At 50.7% G+C, this 22,791-nt stretch overlaps 1 protein-coding gene across 1 annotated transcript in view; it reads right to left on the reverse strand.

Moving 5' to 3' along the window:
* Positions 1 to 204: 204 nt before the first annotated feature.
* LOC135051331 (transient receptor potential cation channel subfamily M member 2-like) overlaps positions 205 to 22,791 on the reverse strand; it is a 381,374-nt gene continuing 358,787 nt past the window's right edge. The window contains exons 19-23 of the mRNA XM_063957386.1: positions 9,634 to 9,805; positions 6,765 to 6,945; positions 2,822 to 3,003; positions 2,608 to 2,740; positions 205 to 637 (exon numbers count right to left, since the gene is read on the reverse strand). Of these exons, the coding sequence (XP_063813456.1) occupies positions 205 to 637; positions 2,608 to 2,740; positions 2,822 to 3,003; positions 6,765 to 6,945; positions 9,634 to 9,805 (1,101 nt within the window). The remainder of the gene's footprint in view (positions 638 to 2,607; positions 2,741 to 2,821; positions 3,004 to 6,764; positions 6,946 to 9,633; positions 9,806 to 22,791) is intronic.

Consider the following 22,791-nt stretch of genomic DNA (forward strand, 5'->3'; position numbering starts at 1 on the left):
TGTTACTAAAAAAAAGTAAGCTGTTAAAAAGATTTCTGTTGTGTCTTGGTGAAAGGTAGCGCCAGGTGTGGTCACCATATTTTGTTTCTTGGGTTGCTTGGCGTCTTGGTGAAGGCTCGTATGTACCACATAGGCTGCCACTTTATGTTTTAGCGCAGATCAAACTACACACTTTGTTTACATCTTTTCCCTAAACTGAGTCAATCATTCCTGTCCCCATGTGATGTAGTTGTGATGTTTGAAGCAATTTCTTCGCAGTCTAATGAACTGGCTTTTGGATACAATGAAGCTTTTAACATCAACCGCTTTATGGAATGTATTTGTGGGGATACAGCCCTGTTCTATATAGATGTTGAGGTCGAGTAATTTAATATTGGTCTTGCTGTACTTTATTGTGACCCTGAGGTTATTGTCATTCGTGTTCATATGGATCATGAATTCCTTGAGTGTGTCCTTACTGCCTTGCCAGATGAAAAATATATCATCTATATATCTGCTCCAGAATATGAGATTTGTCCCAAGCTCCTTGTTTGACCAGATGTGGTGGTCTTCCAACCAACTCATAAATAAGTTGGCATAGCTTGGGGCAAATCCTGTACCCATGGCTGTGCCCTTGAGTTGTACAAAAAAACATGTCCTCAAACCAAACATGATTATGTTTGAGTATGAATGTGATGCTGTCAAAAAGGAAATTGTGTTGTGTGACTGTCATATCGGGGTCTTGTTCTAGGTGGTAGTTGATGCTTTCAATCCCTTGATCATGGTTTACTACTGAATATAGTGATGTGATATCTGTCATTACTTGTAGCACTAGTGTCACAGGGTGGCGGGCAAAGGATGTTTTCACTGGCAGCCATAGGATCCTCCACTCTCTTACTATACACACTCTGCTGCTGCGTGTCCTTCCCTCACAGAGGAGGTATTTGCAGTGTGCTAAACCACCTCCAAGAGCTTAAATGTAGCCTGTATACCCAGCAATGCCGGGGCCTCTGATGAGTGACGCCTGCGACAGATAGTGCTACAACAGTACAAAGGTCTGAGGCACGTCCTCATCTCCAAACTACAAGTTATCAGCCTATCCTAGTACAGGACAGCCACTAACAGTCTTATTACCCATCTATTAATTTTGTAAATGATTGTATAGGTTGTAATAGCGGTGGTACTGTGGGTGTCACTTTCAAAGCCCCAAAAAATTCCAGGGGCGGGATGTACTAATATATTAGTATTGAGAAGGACAGCTCTTCCGATAAGAGCTATCCTTCTCGATGGTCTCCCATCCCTGGACTTCGGGGTTTATGACTCGGGAGTCCATCTGCACATGCATAGAAGGATACGGCGGCCGTGGGGCATGCTGGGAGCTATCCGATTGGATCCCTCACACAGCACAACATGGAAAGTAGTCCATACCCTGCATGTCAGAACCCAGTAATGGGGCTTTAGTGCATTTGGAAATGAGGTAAAACACCCAAAAACTAGATTTTTACAGCATTTCTGCTTTAGTACATCCCACCCCAAAGAAGAAACCGATGCCACTCTTGTCCTAGAACAAGGCAAGAAAGCAATAATAAAATATTCCAGACCTGGGACTGCATGTGAATTGCAGCGGGTATCACAGTCCCAGAATAAAAAGCTCTGATGTGGTCAGCAGGATGGGAACCCAGGAGCTCGTGGACTGCAGACCAGCACTGAATCCAGTTAAGCCAGAGCAGATGTAGGGTTGAGATTATGCTTCTGGAATCTTGGACTTTCTTAACAGACCCAGCTCTCTGCCAACCTCTTGGCCGCAGCCAATCTCCTTCCGAATGTGGGTATACAAGGCAGGAGGTGAACACATCCAGTGCTGATGATGTTTCCTGATTCCTGGAAGATACTTGTCCTGCAAAGCTTGCTTCTGGCCGATACCTGTTATTGACCTCTGCTGTTTGACCATGTTTAATTGCCTGTTGTCCTTGGACCTCAGCCAGTTTACAGTACACCTACTTGCAGGCACCTTCCCAGAACTTGGACTACATACCATTACTCCGATTGTTGCCATCCCCAACTTTTTGCCTATCCTTGGATTATGCTTCAGCCTCAGACCTTATCTGCTACTTTGCACCCTTTGACTCCAGTTCACCTGTCAGTATCCTACCAAATCCTAACCAGTCACATCCACTATAGGAGTGACCTGTAGGAAGCCAGCAGCATGGGCCAAATCTGCTTGTGGGGATCTACAGTGAACCCCAGACCCATTCCCGGGCTAAGTAATTTCAAATCAGAAGTTCCATCAGAAGTTCTACTTGGAGAGTTTCGAAACACTTTTGCACATATCCAACCTTCTCAGACTGGATGACTTCCTGGGGGATATTTCTGCTATGAGTAGTAGTCTTGGTTGTAGCACCTGCGGTGCATGTAACACACAGATAATGAGTTGAGGGCTCCTGATCTCATGGCTAAGAGATATAATGTATGGCCACCCACCTGATCTGTGACCAGATGTTCCCATTAGAGATTACACACTTTTATCCTTCCCCAGATAACTGTGCACTAGAGTCAGTATTAGGACACTTTATAGTCATACCTTTACAGCATAATAACATTGGGAAACTTAACATTTGGAGATTTTACCTCTTGGATGTTTCCTTCATCAGATTTTCCTGGCTCTCCTGTTTTCGCTGTTGCTGCTTATACTGGTAGTTGTCCTTCATGTAGGCTTCCCAGGACAGCAGCAATGACTCCTGGCATTCATCTAGCACGCGTCCTGCAAGGACAATGTAGGACAATTATTACAGAGCATACACACCTATACCCAATCTGGTGGTAATGGCGCTTTCACACTCACTCAGTGCTTTGTAGCCCCATGGTGGTTGTCTACAGATGGCGCATTTCAGGAGAAGGTACAGATGTGAAAACACGATGAATGGTGGTGGTAAAGCTGGGCGATCATTGTATTCTTTTATTAGACCAAAGCGATATAACTTCCAGAGCTGATCTGCCTGACTCTCAACGTCAGTAAATACAACGCTGGGACAAGAAGAAGAAAAAAGTAAAAACATCTAAAAATCCACCATGATCTTCTCTATATAACATCTGTACAAGGAGCTGTGTGTAACATAGAGATAGTGGGGGCTTATATGTATGACACACAGCCGGCCCTTATCATGCTGTATCCTTATGCTGTATAAGGCATGATTCTGAGTTGGATGCAGTGGAGCAATGTTTTCCATATGTGCAATCATCTGGGCTGGGCTGTGCACTGCACTGGTACATACAGAATGCCATTACAGATCTGCACGCACAGTATCAGAAACGTACGGTGCATTCCTGTATGGTGATTGGGAGGCAACAGAGTGTTGCTAGAAGTGCTTGCATACAATAATGATGAAACCCTCCCATACAAGGTCATACTCAGATGGACAAGATTTTACGAGAGTGAGCACCCACTGTAGCAGAGAGTGCTGGGAGATACATCCACAGAGGTCTTTTACACTAACTCCAGTAAGATAGGGGGTGTGTACTTGAAGTCATTGCAGCTAGACGTGTAGGGACAATGCTCTCCTCCTGCATGCCAGTGTTTGAGGGGTCCTGACCCCTTTCCTCAGCCCTTATGAGTGCCCCTGGAGCGCTGTGTTGGTTGTAAAGTTGGGGAAGATCTCATATCTTCCTACGGGTCGCGGCCTACACACCCTCCAGAAGCCGGACCCTAGATTTGTGCAGAGACTGCCAATGTCCCGACCCACCGCGGAGGCCCTCCTGGACTTGCTCTATCGCCCTGAGGCTGGTGACTGGAGCCAAGATCAGGGAGAGAGACCCTCTCCCTCTACTGTTGCTCAACGGTCCGTGGTGTACTAGCCCGCTGAGAGTCATCATCCAGAGTCAACCGGAAGTTGCCTACACTCTGCTACAGGGACCCCCCGGTGATTGCCCTCCACTACACAGGGACTGGTGAGTGACGCAGCTTCAGAGAGGAGCACCGGCTGCCGCCTACATCCTCTCTTTCCCTGTTGTATACAGGGAATTGGTGCATGGGTGGGCAGTGTGTCCACTGGCTCTCTTGCCACTCTGACAGGCCACTGGTTCTGTTGCTAGGAGGCCATAATATAATATACTACTGTATAACAAGCAGCTTCCCCTAGTCCTTTACTAGGTTTGGCCTCCTGGGGCTGGCCTCGCAGCTTGGGGTTCCAAACTGTAAAAACGGCCCCTGCACTGAACACTATCTATGGGTAACTGTCGGCATAAGTCTTATAAAGCAGCACTATTTCTAATACTGGAGCTCCCTCTAGTGGCCATTTTGGTGTACTACATTTGGCTTAGATTTGTTTTTCCTCTGCACTCAGTTACGCACACGTTGAAAATATATCCGCTCCACTGCGGAAGCATTCCAGAGAGAAGTTATCCTCTATACGTTCCCCTATTCAGTGTATAAGATTCTATGACAATCAACATGGTGACTATGTAACTGTCTCTGCATCTGCCTCTCATATCTACTTGATGGTCTGTTAATGCCAAACCACTGGGAGTCACCACTTTCTGGGCCTCAATTGATGTAACATGTACATACTCTGATGCTGCTCAACCCGACCTATGCTGTTTCCCACTAACTTTCTTTAGCATCATTATGGTCAGGAATAGGAAACACACTCAGAAAGGTAACACACCTCTTCCAAAGCAGACCATGTGCCAGGCAGATATGAAGCCATTCCTACAACCCACTCCATCCAGACGAACTGAAGATCTCTGTGTTCCGAGTCCTTCCTCCTCCCCCCGTCTTCCCGACATCCTCCCCAACTGCAGATCTTACCCACACATCTTCTAAGGGAAATAAAGACCTCCAGGGCATTTTATCTTTCATAAAAACCCTCCCTACTAAGTAGGATCTCTAAGAAACTATCCAGCGAGAACTGTTTAATATCAGACACAATATGTCACAACTGTCTGGTCGCATGACCTCAGTAGAGGTCCACCAATACTTGACCAGTGTGTTCCTGAGCTCATTGAATGATGTTATTTCTGCTCAAACAGCAGAGATCCGCTTGCTACAACTGCAATGTTGGACCTTGATAACAGGGAAAGGAGGAATAACATACAAATTAGGGGTCTACCTGAGCACGTTACCAAAGCGGGTCTGGTGGACGCCCTCACAAAAATATTTAGCAAAAACCTGGGAAACGATCCTAACGACACCAAAACCTTCGATAGAGCTCACCGAGAGGGCTCCTTGCTGATCGTCCACACAATGTTATCTGCCGCCTGCCCTACTATTCACAAAAAGACAATATTATCCACAAGGTACGACAGCTAGATGGAGTTGATTTCAATAGTGCCGTGATCCATATCTACCAAGATCTGCAATGACACACCCTCCAGCAATGGAAAGCCCTCAAGCCTGTAACTGACGAACTCCAAAAACATCAATTGAAATATTGCTGGGGCTTCAACCTCAACCTCCAAGTTGCCTCTTCTGGGAAGCTATTCTCCATGAGCTCATTATACGATCTCTCCTCATTCTGCTCTGGACTTGGCCTACTGAATATTAAAATACCCAACTGAGAATTTGACCTGCCTGATTTTTAGTTCCCACAACTAGCTGGAAGTGGCCCCCATGGCAGGAAATTTGCAGTTACAAGAAGAGATACTATGCCTCACAGGTCTTCCAAGATGCAGGCGTTACCTGACTCTGCCCTGTCGGTTGGACTACTTCCCTTTTTTTGTTATGACTGAACCCCGATGTGTCAACTGAACTATCTTATTCTTGATTATGTTGCTGACGCTTTGATTGGTGTTTCCGCCAGCAGAATACAGCAGATGACAGACAAAGCACCCCTGGACTTTCACTGATAGGACACACCAGTCCCTAAATGTTCACAAAGTATACAGGGCTTTTAATTATCACTGGGGAAAAGCCACTGGATGTATGGACAGATCCGACGACAGACAGAGAACCACTGGACTGGTACACCAGCACCCACAGCAACCACCAGACCCACGCCCACACCCCACAACCCAGCACTGAGACTGACACGTTCATTGAGTATACGCTGCTGTTTATAAATAGGATATGTGTTTTAATGACTATTGATTGTACATTTTTAGGTATTTGTTTTTTAATTGTACTGTGAATGGTAATGTTAGACGTTTGTTTATGCGAGCTTACTGGCGTGCAGTTAACCAAAGATAAATTCCAGGTATACGAAGGTGTACTTGGCCAATAAAACTTTCTGATTCTGATTCCCCACAACCGGAGTGAAATGGCTCCGATCACTGGAACCATTATAGGATCCAAAACCCTGCGAGAATCCGACAGCGGGATGATGACATTTTTCCTCGTTTTGCGATCTGAGTCTAGCGGGAAACCCCGAGCCGCACTTGGATCCGAACTCGGGAAGTTCAGGTGGGTCTTGTTTTATAGAGAACCAGACCCACTCAACTCTAGCTAAGACCCCGATGTGTGACAGTGTTCCATTATAGACATGTATGACTCTTTCGAAGGAATTGTTGTGTTTTACAATGCATGACTGACTGGGTGCACAACACATCACAAGTGTTCCGTTATAAGATGCATGACTCTGACTGGGTGCACAACACATCACAAGTGTTCAGTTATAAGATGCATGACTCTGACTGGGTGCACAACACATCACAAGTGTTCCGTTATAAGATGCATGACTCTGACTGGGTGCACAACACATCACATGTGTTCCGTTATAGAATCCATTACTTATTGGAAGTAAAAGACACAATTTAGAATTACAGCAGAAAAAATGTAGAGGATTTATTCTTACCTAACTATTATACACAACAGGTTCAACATAAGAAAGGTGCCAAGGATGAGAAACAGACACAAAAGGATTATGGTCAGCCATTGTGGAAATAGAAGGTTCCCGGTACCATCATTGTAGACACACAGAGGAACATCGGAATCAGTGATATTTTGGGTACATTGTGTAACGTCAAAGTTCAAACCTGAATAAAAAACATGAATACAGTTATTAACTGTCCTATACATCCCGTGTGTTGTACACATGTGTCCTCATACATCTTGTCTCAATACACCATGTAGTGGAAGATGCCTGGTGAGAATGAGCTGACAGGTCCCGTGCAACTCCGTTGGTGTCGGGCATCCTTTTTTGATTAAAAAGCATCTTATTCACATCGCTATGTGATAGGACGCACAATCAAACTCTGCTGATAAAAATGATCTGTGGCATGCCTATATTTTGTGTGCGACTGCAGCTGTATCGGCATACGGAATGCTACGTTACAGTGTCAGTAATATAATATGCGGCATGCCTATATTCTGTGTGTGACTGCAGCTGTATCTGCATACAGAATGCTACATTACAGTGTCAGTAATATAATATGCGGCATGCCTATATTCTGTGTGTGACTGCGGCTGTATCTGCATACAGAATGCTACGTTACAGTATCAGTAATAGGAGATGCAGCATGCCTATATTCTGTGTGTGACTGCAACTGGATCTGCATACAGAATGCTACATTACAGTGTCAGTAATATAATATGCGGTATGCCTATATTCTGTGTGTGACTGTGACTGTATCTGCATACGTAATGCTACGTTACAGTGTCAATAATAGGATATGTGGCATGCGTATATTCTGTGTGTGACTGCAGCTGTATTGGCATGCGGAATGCTACGTTACAGTGTCAGTAATAAGATATGCAGCATGCCTATATTCTGTGTGACTGCAGCTGTATCTGAATACAGAATGCTATGTTACAGTGTCAGTAATATGATATGTGGCATGCCTATATTCTATGTGTGACTGTGGCTGTATCTGCATATGGAATGCTACATTACAGTGTCAGTAATAGATGTTTGTCTTACCTATATTCTATGTGCGACTTCGGCTGTATCTGAATACAGAATGCTACGTTACAGTGTCAGTCATGGTATATGAGGCATACCTATATTCTGTATATGACTGCAGCTGTAGCTGCATATGGAATGCTAAATTACAGTGCTAGTAATAGGATATGTGGTATGCCTATATTGTGTGTATGACTGCAGCTGTATCTGCATACGAAATGCTATGTTACAGTGTCAGTAATAGGATATGCAGCAGGCCTATATTCTGTGTGTGACTGCAGCTGTATCTGCATATGTAATGTAATGTTACAGTGTTGGTAACAGAATATGCGGCATGCCAATATTCTGTGTGTGACTGCAGCGGGTGTAGTATGGTATGTCAGTGGCCCGGCTCCCGGCGACCAGCATACCGGCGCCGGGAGCCCGACCGCCGGCATACCAACAGTGTGGCGAGCGCAAAGGAGCCCCTTGCGGGCTCGCTGCGCTCACCACGCTGCAGGCAAGGTGGCGCCACGCTATTTATTCTCCCTTCAGGGGGGTCGTGGACCCCCACGAGGGAGAATAGCTGTCGGTATGCTGGGTGTCGGGATCCCAGCGCCGGTATACTGTGCGCCGTGATCCCGACATTCGGCATACTGAAGACCACCCACTGCAGCTGTATCTGCATATGGTATGTTATATTACAGTGTCAATAACATATGCGGCATGCCTTTATGCTGTGCGACCACAGCTTCGTCTGCATACGAAATGCTACATTACAGTGTCAGTCATAGGATATGAGGCATGCCTATATTGTGTGTATGACTGCAGCTGTATCTGCATACAGAATGCTACTGTATATAACAATGTCAGTAACAGCATATGAGGCATGCCTATGTTCTGTGGATGACTGGGGCTGTATCTGCATATGAAATGCTACATTACAATGTCAGTAATAGGTTATGAGGCACTCATATATTATGTGTATGACTGCGGCTGTATCTGCATACAGAAAGCTACATTACAGTGTGAGTAATGGGATATGCAGCATGCCTATATTCTGTGTATGACTGCCACTGTATCTGCATACGGAATGCTACATTACAGTGTCAGTAATATAATATGTTGCATGCCTACATTCTGTGTATGACTGCAGCTGCATCGGCATGCAAAATGCTATGTTATAGTGTCAGTAATATGATATGCAGCATGCCTATATTCTGTGTGTGACTGCAGCTTTATCGGCATACAGAATGCTACGTTACAGTGTCAGTAATAGGATATGCAGCATGCCTGTAATATGTGTGTGACTGTGGCTGTATCTGCATACAGAATGCTACGTTACAGTGCCAGTAATAGGATATGTGGCATGCCTATATTCTGTGTGTGACTGTGGCTGTATCTGCATACAGAATGCTACGTTACAGTGCCAGTAATAGGATATGCGGCATGCCTATATTCTGTGTATGACTGTGGCTGTATCTGCATATCAAATGCTATGTTACAGTGTCAGTAATAGGATATGCAGCATGCCTATATTCTGTGAGTGACAGTGGCTGCATATGCATACGACATGCTATATTACAGTGTTTTCTAGGAAACATATCATCAGCAGAAGCTGCTTGTGTGTCCTATTCACTTAATTTTGTGAATAAGATGCATTTTAATGGAAAAAGTCACACGTAAAAATGCTCGGGACTACCGAGTCACGCCAATGTATGACATGGCTAGAAGGGCTGTTTAACGTGCAGGGAATGTAAGTGGACACATCTGTATACACAGCCATACACTCTATCACTGTCATCATATCACAGCCATAACCACATAGCACCGGGTAACTTACCGTCCACGTCTAATGGAAGATCCCCATAAAGTAATAGGTAGGGATAATAGAGGACATGGCGGAAGATCCAGTCCCACCGTGTTTCATTAATATATAGGATCGCCTGCTTTGGAACCCCATAGGCCACCATCATAATTAACAAAATGAAGATGTAGAAGTAAATTTCCTTCAGCTGGAGAAAATAAATAACACAAACACTGATCACTTACAATGGGACAAACAACACAGTAACTTCTGACCTGTAGACAAAGTTGTAATAAATTCTAATTGAATGTCAGTGCAGTACTGCCCACTGTGCATAGGTGTGCCTCTCCAGAGATACATCTTCCTGTCCTCCGCTATTCTGCAGGACGGCCTTTTCTAACAGCTCCTAACTGTCATTTTTCAAACACAACCTGTAACATGACAATCAGGAGCTGATTGGCTGGTACTTTATCTGTAATACTGCACTATGGCCCTCATTCCGAGTTGTTCGCTCGCTAGCTACTTTTAGCAGCATTGCACACGCTAGGCCGCCGCCTACTGGGAGTGAATCTTAGCTTTGCAGAATTGCGAACGAAAGATAAGCAGAATTGCAAATAGAAATTTCTGTGCAGTTTCTGAGTAGCTCGAGACTTACTCTGCCACTGCGTTCGTCCAGACACTCCCCCGTTTCTCCAGACACTCCCGCGTTTTTCCCTGAAACGCCTGCGTTTTTCCGCACACTCCCATAAAACGGCCAGTTTCCTCCCAGATACACCCACTTCCTGTCAATCACACTACGATCAGCAGAACAAGAAAAAACCTTGGCCCTCATTCCGAGTTGTTCGCTCGGTAAATTTCATCGCATCGCAGCGATTTTCCGCTTAGTGCGCATGCGCAATGTCCGCACTGCGACTGCGCCAAGTAAATTTGCTATGATGTTAGGTATTTTACTCACGGCATTACGAGGTTTTTTCTTCGCTCAGGCGATCGTAGTGTGATTGACAGGAAATGGGTGTTTCTGGGCGGAAACAGGCCATTTTATGGGCGTGTGGGAAAAAACGCTACCGTTTCCGGAAAAAATGCAGGAGTGGCTGGAGAAACGGGGGAGTGTCTAGGCGAACGCTGGGTGTGTTTGTGACGTCAAACCAGGAACGACAAGCACTGAACTGATCGCAGATGCCGAGTAAGTCTGAAGCTACTCAGAAACTGCTAAGAAGTTTGTAATCGCAAAAGTGCGAATACGTCGTTCGCAATTTTAAGATGCTAAGATTCACTCCCAGTAGGCGGCGGCTTAGCGTGAGCAACTCTGCTAAAATCGCCTTGCGAGCGAACAACTCGGAATGACCTCCCTTGTTAGGCCGTGAGTAAAATACCAAACTTTTGAGCTAATTTACTTAGTGCAGGCGCACTGCGAACATTGCGCATGCGCAGTTTGCGACTAATCGCTCCGTAGCGAAAAAAAATAACGAGCGAACAACTCGGAATGACCCCCTATGTGACTTATTATGCCGACACTGTGTATTACGCTACAGCACATATATACAGTATATCTCCCCAGGAGATAATGAGGCAGCGGTGCTTTCATGAGGACAGCCATGTCAGTCACTGTGGAGGTCTGCAGTACGTGACATCACACAACGCGGCATTACAGCACACACCAAAGCTGCAGCATCAATTAACCCATCGCTCTCCAAGTACATGGCGTATTATAGTTCATTATTACACATGCTGCAGACAGGAGCAGCGGGACACTGTGAGAGGCGGTATCCGGAGGATAGATAGACAGTGTCTAGTTAGACAGTCAATAGATAGACACCATATGTTAGACAGACATTAGGTCGACAGGGTCAAAAGGTCAACACGAAAAAGGTCGACACAGGTTTATAAAGATGTTTACATGTATTTGGACATTTCCATACCTTCTCTTCCATGTCGGCATAGAGCTGGGTATAAACCTTGTGTCCAGCCCCACGGGGGGATGCCTTTCTACAATCGGGGGTCCCAGATGACAAAACTATCCACACAAACCACAAACATGCAAAATAAAAAAGTCTACCTTTTTTATGTCAACCATTTTCATGTTGACGTTTTGACCCTGTCGACAATTTGTACTGTCTGCCTTTATATGTCGAACTTTTGACCATGTCCACCTTTCAACCCTGTCGACTTAATGTCTAACATGTGGTGTCTATCTATTTTCTTCTTCTACTCCAGACATCACTCAGTGTCTACCTAATCATATATCTTGCACATTTATCCTTCCCCCTAGTCTCCTACACCTCCTCCTCTGTCTCCCCTCCTCTGTCTCCCCTCCATCTCTCTGTTTCCTTCCCCCATAGTCTCCTAGACCTCCTCCTCTGTCTCTCCTCCATCTCTCTGTTTCCTTCCCCCATAGTATCCTAGACCTCCTCCTCTCTCCCCTCCTCTGTCTCCCCTCCATCTCTCTGTTTCCTTCCCCCATAGTCTCCTAGACCTCCTCCTCTCTCCCCTCCTCCTCTCTCCCCTCCTCTGTCTCCCCTCCATCTCTCTGTTTCCTTCCCCCATAGTCTACTACACCTCCTCCTCTCTCCCCGTCTCTGTCTCCCCTCCATCTCTCTGTTTCCTTCCCCCATAGTCTCCTAGACCTCCTCCTCTCTCCCCTCCTCTGTCTCCCCTCCATCTCTCTGTTTCCTTCCCCCATAGTCTCCTACACCTCCTCCTCTCACCCCTCCTCTGTCTCCCCTCCTCTGTCTCCCCTCCATCTCTCTGTTTCCTTCCCCCATAGTCTCCTACACCTCCTCCTCTCTTCCCTCCTCTGTCTCCCCTCCTCTGTCTCCCCTCCATCTCTCTGTTTCCTTCCCCCATAGTCTCCTACACCTCCTCCTCTCACCCCTCCTCTGTCTCCCCTCCTCTGTCTCTCCTCCTCTGTCTCCCCTCCATCTCTGTTTCCTTCCCCCATAGTCTCCTACACCTCCTCCTCTCTCCCCTTCTCTGTCTCCCCTCCTCTGTCTCCCCTCCATCTCTCTGTTTCCTTCCCCCATAGTCTCCTACACCTCCTCCTCTCTCCCCTCCTCTGTCTCCCCTCCTCTGTCTCCCCTCCATCTCTCTGTTTCCTTCCCCCATAGTCTCCTACACCTCCTCCTCTCACCCCTCCTCTGTCTCCCCTCCATCTCTGTTTCCTTCCCCCATAGTCTCCTACACCTCCTCCTCTCTCCCCTTCTCTGTCTCCCCTCCATCTCTCTGTTTCCTTCCCCCATAGTCTCCTACACCTCCTCCTCTCTCCCCTCCTCTGTCTCCCCTCCTCTGTCTCCCCTCCATCTCCCTGTTTCCTTCCCCCATAGTCTCCTACACCTCCTCCCCTCTCCCCTCCTCTGTCTCCCCTCCTCTGTCTCCCCTCCATCTCTCTGTTTCCTTCCCCCATAGTCTCCTACACCTCCTCCTCTCTCCCCTCCTCTGTCTCCCCTCCTCTGTCTCCCCTCCATCTCTCTGTTTCCTTCCCCCATAGTCTCCTACACCTCCTCCTCTCACCCCTCCTCTGTCTCCCCTCCTCTGTCTCTCCTCCATCTCTCTGTTTCCTTCCCCCATAGTCTCCTACACCTCCTCCTCTCTCCCCTCCTCTGTCTCCCCTCCATCTCTGTTTCCTTCCCCCATAGTCTCCTACACCTCCTCCTCCTCTCTCCCCTTCTCTGTCTCCCCTCCATCTCTCTGTTTCCTTCCCCCATAGTCTCCTACACCTCCTCCTCTCACCCATCCTCTGTCTCCCCTCCTCTGTCTCTCCTCCTCTGTCTCCCCTCCATCTCTCTGTTTCCTTCCCCCATAGTCTCCTAGACCTCCTCCTCTCTCCCCTCCTCTATCTCTCCTCCTCTGTCTCCCCTCCATCTCTCTGTTTCCTTCCCCCATAGTCTCCTAGACCTCCTCCTCTCTCCCCTCCTCTGTCTCCCCTCCATCTCTCTGTTTCCTTCCCCCATAGTCTCCTACACCTCCTCCTCTCACCCCTCCTCTGTCTCCCCTCCTCTGTATCCCCTCCATCTCTGTTTCCTTCCCCCATAGTCTACTACACCTCCTCCTCTCCCCCCTCCTCTGTCTCCCCTCCATCTCTCTGTTTCCTTCCCCCATAGTCTCCTACACCTCCTCCTCTCACCCCTCCTCTGTCTCCCCTCATCTGTTTCCCCTCCATCTCTCTGTTTCCTTCCCCCTTAGTCTCCTTCACCTCCTCCTCTCTCCCCTCCTCTGTCTCCCCTCCTCTGTCTCCCCTCCATCTCTCTGTTTCCTTCCCCCATAGTCTCCTACACCTCCTCCTCTCACCCCTCCTCTGTCTCCCCTCCTCTGTCTCTCCTCCTCTGTCTCCCCTCCATCTCTGTTTCCTTCCCCCATAGTCTCCTACACCTCCTCCTCTCTCCCCTTCTCTGTCTCCCCTCCTCTGTCTCCCCTCCATCTCTCTGTTTCCTTCCCCCATAGTCTCCTACACCTCCTCCTCTCTCCCCTCCTCTGTCTCCCCTCCTCTTTCTCCCCTCCATCTCTCTGTTTCCTTCCCCCATAGTCTCCTACACCTCCTCCTCTCACCCCTCCTCTGTCTCCCCTCCATCTCTGTTTCCTTCCCCCATAGTCTCCTACACCTCCTCCTCTCTCCCCTTCTCTGTCTCCCCTCCATCTCTCTGTTTCATTCCCCCATAGTCTCCTACACCTCCTCCTCTCTCCCCTCCTCTGTCTCCCCTCCTTTGTCTCCCCTCCATCTCCCTGTTTCCTTCCCCCATAGTCTCCTACACCTCCTCCCCTCTCCCCTCCTCTGTCTCCCCTCCTCTGTCTCCCCTCCATCTCTCTGTTTCCTTCCCCCATAGTCTCTTACACCTCCTCCTCTCTCCCCTCCTCTGTCTCCCCTCCTCTGTCTCCCTTCCACCCCTCTGTTTCAATTCCCCCCTAGTCTCCTACACCTCCTCCTCTCTCCCCTCCTGTCTCCCCTCCATCCCTCTGTATCCTTCACCCATAGTTTCCTACACCTCCTCCTCTCTCCCCTCCTCTTTCTCCCCTCCTCTGTCTCCCCTCCATCTCTCTGTTTCCTTCCCCCCTAGTCTCCTACACCTCTTCTTATCTCCCCTCCTCTGTCTCCCCTCCATCCCTCTGTTTCCATTCCCCCTAGTCTCCTACACCTCCTCCTCTCTCCCCTCCTCTGTCTCCCCTCCACCCCTCTGTTTCCTTCCCCCCTAGTCTCCTTCACCTCCTCCTATCTCCACTCCTCTGTCTCCTCTCCATCTCTGTTTCCTTCCCCCCATGTCTCCTACACCTCCTCCTCTCTCACCTCCATCTCTCTGTTTCCTTTCCCCCTAGTCTCCCCACACCTCCTCCTATCTCCTCTCCTCTGTCTCCCCTCCACCCCTCTGTTTTCTTCCCCCCTAGTCTCCTACACCTCCTCCTTTCTCCCCTTCATCTCTCTGTTTCCTTCACCCCTAGTCTTCTACACCTTCTCATATCTCCCCTCCTCTGTCTCCCCTCCACCCCTCTGTTTCCTTCCCCCCTAGTCTCCTACACCTCCTCCTCTCTCCCCTCCTCTGTTTCCTCCCCCCTAGTCTCCTACATCTCCTCCTATCTCCCCTCCTCTGTCTCCCCTCGATCTCTCTGTTTCCTTCCCCCCTAGTCTCCTACACCTCCTCCTTTCTCCACTTCATCTCTCTGTTTCCTTTCCCCCTAGTCTCCTACTCCTCCTCCTCTCTCCCCTCCTCTGTCTCCCCTCCACCCCTCTGTTTGCTTCCCCCCTAGTCTCCTACACCTCCTCCTCTCTCCCCTCCTCTATCTCCCCTCCACCTCTGTTTCCTCCCCCCTGTCTCCTACACCTCCTCCTCTCTCCCCTCCTCTGTCTCCCCTCCACCTCTGTTTCCTCCCCCCCTAATCTCCTACACCTCCTCCTTTCTCCCCTCCTCTGTCTCCCCTCCACCTCTGTTTCCTCCCCCCTAGTCTCCTACACCTCCTCCTCTCTCCGCTCCTCTGTCTCCCCTCCACCCCTCTGTTTCCTTCCCCTCTAGTCTCCTTCACCTCCTATCTCCCCTCCTCTGTCTCCTCTACATCTCTGTTTCCTTCCCCCCATATCTCCGACACCTCCTCCTCTCTCCCCTCCATCTCTCTGTTTCCTGTCCCCCTAGTCTCCCACACCTCCTCCTATCTCCTCTCCTCTGTCTCCCCTCCACCCCTCTGTTTCCTTCCCCCCTAATCTCCTACACCTCCTCCTATCTCCCCTCCTATGTCTCCCCTTCATCCCTCTGTTTACTTTCCCCCCTAGTCTCCTACACCTCCTCCTCTCTCCCCTTCTCTGTCTCCCCTCCATCTCTCTGTTTTCTTCCCCCCTAGTCTCCTACACCTCCTCCTCTCTCCCCTCCTCTGTCTCCCCTCCATATCTCTGTTTCCTTTCCCCCCTAGTCTCCTACACCTCCTCCTCTCTCCCCTCCTCTGTCTCCCCTCCATATCTCTGTTTTCTTCCCCCCTAGTCTCCTACACCTCCTCCTCTCCCCCCTCCTATGTCTCCCCTTCTTCCCTCTGTTTCCTTTCCCCCCTAGTCTCCTTCACCTCCTCCTCTCTCCCCTCCTCTGTCTCCCCTCCATATCAATGTTTCCTTTCCCCCCAGTCTCTTACACCTTCTCCTCTCTCCCCTCCTCTGTCTCCCCTCCATCTCTCTGTTTTCTTCCCCCTAGTCTCCTACACCTCCTCCTCTCTCACCTCCTCTGTCTCCCCTCCATATCTGTTTCCTTTCCCCCCTAGTCTCTTACACCTCCTCCTCTCTCCCCTCCTCTGTCTCCCCTCCATATCTCTGTTTCCTTTCCCCCCTAGTCTCTTACACCTCCTCCTCTCTCCCCTCCTCTGTCTCCCCTCCATCTCTCTGTTTCCTTCCCCCCTAGTCTCCTACACCTCCTCCTCTCTCCCCTCCTCTGTCTCCCCTCCATATCTCTGTTTCCTTTCCCCCCTAGTCTCCTACACCTCCTCCTCTCTCCCCTCCTCTGTCTCCCCTCCATATCTCTGTTTTCTTCCCCCCTAGTCTCCTACACCTCCTCCTCTCCCCCTCCTATGTCTCCCCTTCTTCCATCTGTTTCCTTTCCCCTCTAGTCTCCTACACCTCCTCCTCTCTCCCCTCCTCTGTCTCCCCTCCATATCAATGTTTCCTTTCCCCCCAGTCTCTTACACCTTCTCCTCTCTCCCCTCCTCTGTCTCCCCTCCATCTCTCTGTTCCCCCCCCCCCCTAGTCTCCTACACCTCCTCCTCTCTCCCCTCCTCTGTCTCCCCTCCACCCCTCTGTTTCCTTCCCCTCTAGTCTCCTTCACCTCCTATCTCCCCTCCTCTGTCTCCTCTACATCTCTGTTTCCTTCCCCCCATATCTCCGACACCTCCTCCTCTCTCCCCTCCATCTCTCTGTTTCCTGTCCCCCTAGTCTCCCACACCTCCTCCTATCTCCTCTCCTCTGTCTCCCCTCCACCCCTCTGTTTCCTTCCCCCCTAATCTCCTACACCTCCTCCTATCTCCCCTCCTATGTCTCCCCTTCATCCCTCTGTTTACTTTCCCCCCTAGTCTCCTACACCTCCTCCTCTCTCCCCTTCTCTGTCTCCCCTCCATCTCTCTGTTTTCTTCCCCCCTAGTCTCCTACACCTCCTCCTCTCTCCCCTCCTCTGTCTCCCCTCCATATCTCTGTTTCCTTTCCCCCCTAGTCTCCTACACCTCCTCCTCTCTCCCCTCCTCTGTCTCCCCTCCATATCTCTGTTTTCTTCCCCCCTAGTCTCCTACACCTCCTCCTCTCCCCCCTCCTATGTCTCCCCTTCTTCCCTCTGTTTCCTTTCCCCCCTAGTCTCCTTCACCTCCTCCTCTCTCCCCTCCTCTGTCTCCCCTCCATATCAATGTTTCCTTTCCCCCCAGTCTCTTACACCTTCTCCTCTCTCCCCTCCTCTGTCTCCCCTCCATCTCTCTGTTTTCTTCCCCCTAGTCTCCTACACCTCCTCCTCTCTCACCTCCTCTGTCTCCCCTCCATATCTGTTTCCTTTCCCCCCTAGTCTCTTACACCTCCTCCTCTCTCCCCTCCTCTGTCTCCCCTCCATATCTCTGTTTCCTTTCCCCCCTAGTCTCTTACACCTCCTCCTCTCTCCCCTCCTCTGTCTCCCCTCCATCTCTCTGTTTCCTTCCCCCCTAGTCTCCTACACCTCCTACTCTCTCCCCTCCTCTGTCTCCCCTCCATATCTCTGTTTCCTTTCCCCCCTAGTCTCCTACACCTCCTCCTCTCTCCCCTCCTCTGTCTCCCCTCCATATCTCTGTTTTCTTCCCCCCTAGTCTCCTACACCTCCTCCTCTCCCCCTCCTATGTCTCCCCTTCTTCCATCTGTTTCCTTTCCCCTCTAGTCTCCTACACCTCCTCCTCTCTCCCCTCCTCTGTCTCCCCTCCATATCAATGTTTCCTTTCCCCCCAGTCTCTTACACCTTCTCCTCTCTCCCCTCCTCTGTCTCCCCTCCATCTCTCTGTTTCCCCCCCCCCTAGTCTCCTACACCTCCTCCTCTCTCCCCTCCTCTGTCTCCCCTCCACCCCTCTGTTTCCTTCCCCTCTAGTCTCCTTCACCTCCTATCTCCCCTCTCTGTCTCCTCTCCATCTCTGTTTCCTTCCCCCCATATCTCCGACACCTCCTCCTCTCTCCCCTCCATCTCTCTGTTTCCTGTCCCCCTAGTCTCCCACACCTCCTCCTATCTCCTCTCCTCTGTCTCCCCTCCACCCCTCTGTTTCCTTCCCCCCTAATCTCCTACACCTCCTCCTATCTCCCCTCCTCTGTCTCCCCTCCATCTTTCTGTTTCCTTTCCTCCCTAGTCTCTTACACCTTCTCCTCTCTCCCCTCCTCTGTTTCCCCTCCATCTCTCTGTTTTCTTCCCCCCTAGTCTCCTACACCTCCTCCTCTCTCCCCTCCTCTGTCTCCCCTTCTTCCCTCTGTTTCCTTTCCCCCCTAGTCTCTTACACCTCCTCCTGTCTCCCCTCCTCTGTCTCCCCTACATATCTCTGTTTCCTTTCCCCCTAATCTCATACACCTCCTCCTATCTCCCCTCCTCTGTCTCCCCTACATCTCTCTGTTTCCTTTCCTCCCAGTCTCATACACCTTCTCCTCTCTCCCCTCCTCTGTTTCCCCCCATCTCTGTTTTCTTTCCCCCTAGTCTCCACCACCTCCTCCTCTGTTCCCTCCTCTGTCTCCCCTACATCCCTCTGTTTCCATTCCCCCCTAGTCTCTTACACCTCCTCCTCTCTCCCCTCCTCTGTCTCCACTCCAAATCTCTGTTTCCTTTCCCCCTAGTCTCCTACACCTCCTCCTTTCTCTCCTCCTCTGTCTCCCCTCCATCTCTCTGTTTCCTTCCCCCTAGTCTCCTACACCTCCTCTCTCCCCTCCTCTGTCTCCCCTCCATCCCTCTGTATCCTTCCCCCCCTAGTCTCCTACACCTCCTCCTCTCTCCCCTCCTCTGTCTCCCCTCCATCCCTCTGTATCCTTCCCCCCCTAGTCTCCTACACCTCCTCCTATCTCCCCTCCTCTGTCTCCCCTACATCTCTCTGTTTCCTTTCCCCCCCAGTCTCTTACACCTTCTCCTCTCTCCCCTCCTCTGTTTCCCCTCCATCTCTCTGTTTCCTACCCCCCTAGACTCCTACACCTCCTCCTTTCTCCCCTTCATCTTTCTGTTTCCTTTCCCCCTAGTCTCCTACTCCTCCTCCTCTCTCCCCCCCTCTGTCTCCCCTCCACCCCTCTGTTTCCTTCCCCCCTAGTCTCCTACACCTCCTCCTCTCTCCCCTCCTCTGTCTCCCCTCCACCTCTGTTTCCTCCCCCCTGTCTCCTACACCTCCTCCTCTCTCCCCTCCTCTATCTCCCCTCCACCTCTGTTTCCTCCCCCCCCTAGTCTCTTACACCTCCTCCTCTCTCCCCTCCTCTGTCTCCCCTCCTCCTCTGTTTCCTCCCCCCTAGTCTCCTACACCTCCTCCTCTCTCCCCTCCTCTGTCTCCCCTCCACCCCTCTGTTTCCTTCCACCCTAGTCTCCTTCACCTCCTCCTATCTCCCCTCCTCTGTCTCCTCTCCATCTCTGTTTCCTTCCCCCCATGTCTCCTAGACCTCCTCCTCTCTCTTCTCCATCTCTCTATTTCCTGTCCCCCTAGTCTCTTACACCTCCTCCTATCTCCTCTCCTCTGTCTCCCCTCCACCCCTCTGTTTCCTTCCCCTAGTCTCCTACACCTCCTCCTATCTCCCCTCCTCTGTCTCCCATCCATCTCTCTATTTCCTTTCCTCCCTAGTTTCTTACACCTTCTCCTCTCTCCCCTCCTCTGTTTCCCCTCCATCTCTCTGTTTTCTTCCCCCCTAGTCTCCTACACCTCCGCCTCTCCCCCCTCCTATGTCTCCCCTTCTTCCCTCTGTTTCCTTTCCCCCCTAGTCTCCTACACCTCCTCCTCTCTCCCCTCCTCTGTCTCCCCTCCATCTCTCTGTTTTCTTCCCCCCTAGTCTCCTACACCTCCTCCTCTCTCCCCTCCTCTGTCTCCCCTCCATATCTCTGTTTCCTTTCCCCCCTAGTCTCATACACCTCCTCCTCACTCCCCTCCTCTGTCTCCCCTCCATATCTCTGTTTTCTTCCCCCCTAGTCTCCTACACCTCCTCCTCTCCCCCCTCCTATGTCTCCCCTTCTTCCCTCTGTTTCCTTTCCCCCCTAGTCTCCTACACCTCCTCCTCTCTCCCCTCCTCTGTCTACCCTCCATATCTCTGTTTCCTTTCCCCCCTAGTCTCTTACACCTCCTCCTCTCTCCCCTCCTCTGTCTCCCCTCCATATCTCTGTTTCCTTTCCCCCCTAGTCTCTTACACCTCCTCCTCTCTCCCCTCCTCTGTCTCCCCTCCATCTCTCTGTTTCCTTCCCCCCTAGTCTCCTACACCTCCTCCTCTCTCCCCTCCTCTGTCTCCCCTCCATCCCTCTGTATCCTTCCCCCCCTAGTCTCCTACACCTCCTCCTCTCTCCCCTCCTCTGTCTCCCCTCCTCTGTCTCCCCTCCACCCCTCTGTTTCAATTCCCCCCTAGTCTCCTACACCTCCTCCTCTCTCCCCTCCTGTCTCCCCTCCATCCCTCTGTATCCTTCACCCATAGTTTCCAACACCTCCTCCTCTCTCCCCTCCTCTTTCTCCCCTCCTCTGTCTCCCCTCCATCTCTCTGTTTCCTTCCCCCCTAGTCTCCTACACCTCTTCTTATCTCCCCTCCTCTGTCTCCCCTCCATCCCTCTGTTTCCATTCCCCCTAGTCTCCTACACCTCCTCCTCTCTCCCCTCCTCTGTCTCCCCTCCACCCCTCTGTTTCCTTCCCCCCTAGTCTCCTTCACCTCCTCCTATCTCTACTCCTCTGTCTCCTCTCCATCTCTGTTTCCTTCCCCCCATGTCTCCTACACCTCCTCCTCTCTCACCTCCATCTCTCTGTTTCCTTTCCCCCTAGTCTCCCCACACCTCCTCCTATCTCCTCTCCTCTGTCTCCCCTCCACCCCTCTGTTTTCTTCCCCCCTAGTCTCCTACACCTCCTCCTTTCTCCCCTTCATCTCTCTGTTTCCTTCACCCCTAGTCTTCTACACCTTCTCATATCTCCCCTCCTCTGTCTCCCCTCCACCCCTCTGTTTCCTTCCCCCCTAGTCTCCTACACCTCCTCCTCTCTCCCCTCCTCTGTTTCCTCCCCCCTAGTCTCCTACATCTCCTCCTATCTCCCCTCCTCTGTCTCCCCTCGATCTCTCTGTTTCCTTCCCCCCTAGTCTCCTACACCTCCTCCTTTCTCCACTTCATCTCTCTGTTTCCTTTCCCCCTAGTCTCCTACTACTCCTCCTCTCTCCCCTCCTCTGTCTCCCCTCCACCCCTCTGTTTGCTTCCCCCCTAGTCTCCTACACCTCCTCCTCTCTCCCCTCCTCTATCTCCCCTCCACCTCTGTTTCCTCCCCCCTGTCTCCTACACCTCCTCCTCTCTCCCCTCCTCTGTCTCCCCTCCACCTCTGTTTCCTCCCCCCCTAATCTCCTACACCTCCTCCTTTCTCCCCTCCTCTGTCTCCCCTCCACCTCTGTTTCCTCCCCCCTAGTCTCCTACACCTCCTCCTCTCTCCGCTCCTCTGTCTCCCCTCCACCCCTCTGTTTCCTTCCCCTCTAGTCTCCTTCACCTCCTATCTCCCCTCCTCTGTCTCCTCTCCATCTCTGTTTCCTTCCCCCCATATCTCCGACACCTCCTCCTCTCTCCCCTCCATCTCTCTGTTTCCTGTCCCCCTAGTCTCCCACACCTCCTCCTATCTCCTCTCCTCTGTCTCCCCTCCACCCCTCTGTTTCCTTCCCCCCTAATCTCCTACACCTCCTCCTATCTCCCCTCCTATGTCTCCCCTTCATCCCTCTGTTTACTTTCCCCCCTAGTCTCCTACACCTCCTCCTCTCTCCCCTCCTCTGTCTCCCCTCCATCTCTCTGTTTTCTTCCCCCCTAGTCTCCTACACCTCCTCCTCTCTCCCCTCCTCTGTCTCCCCTCCATATCTCTGTTTCCTTTCCCCCCTAGTCTCCTACACCTCCTCCTCTCTCCCCTCCTCTGTCTCCCCTCCATATCTCTGTTTTCTTCCCCCCTAGTCTCCTACACCTCCTCCTCTCCCCCCTCCTATGTCTCCCCTTCTTCCCTCTGTTTCCTTTCCCCCCTAGTCTCCTTCACCTCCTCCTCTCTCCCCTCCTCTGTCTCCCCTCCATATCAATGTTTCCTTTCCCCCCAGTCTCTTACACCTTCTCCTCTCTCCCCTCCTCTGTCTCCCCTCCATCTCTCTGTTTTCTTCCCCCTAGTCTCCTACACCTCCTCCTCTCTCACCTCCTCTGTCTCCCCTCCATATCTGTTTCCTTTCCCCCCTAGTCTCTTACACCTCCTCCTCTCTCCCCTCCTCTGTCTCCCCTCCATATCTCTGTTTCCTTTCCCCCCTAGTCTCTTACACCTCCTCCTCTCTCCCCTCCTCTGTCTCCCCTCCATCTCTCTGTTTCCTTCCCCCCTAGTCTCCTACACCTCCTCCTCTCTCCCCTCCTCTGTCTCCCCTCCATATCTCTGTTTCCTTTCCCCCCTAGTCTCCTACACCTCCTCCTCTCTCCCCTCCTCTGTCTCCCCTCCATATCTCTGTTTTCTTCCCCCCTAGTCTCCTACACCTCCTCCTCTCCCCCTCCTATGTCTCCCCTTCTTCCCTCTGTTTCCTTTCCCCTCTAG

Source organism: Pseudophryne corroboree, chromosome 2 (assembly GCF_028390025.1).
Source record: "Pseudophryne corroboree isolate aPseCor3 chromosome 2, aPseCor3.hap2, whole genome shotgun sequence".
In the NCBI taxonomy this organism is placed as follows: Eukaryota; Metazoa; Chordata; class Amphibia; order Anura; family Myobatrachidae; genus Pseudophryne; species Pseudophryne corroboree.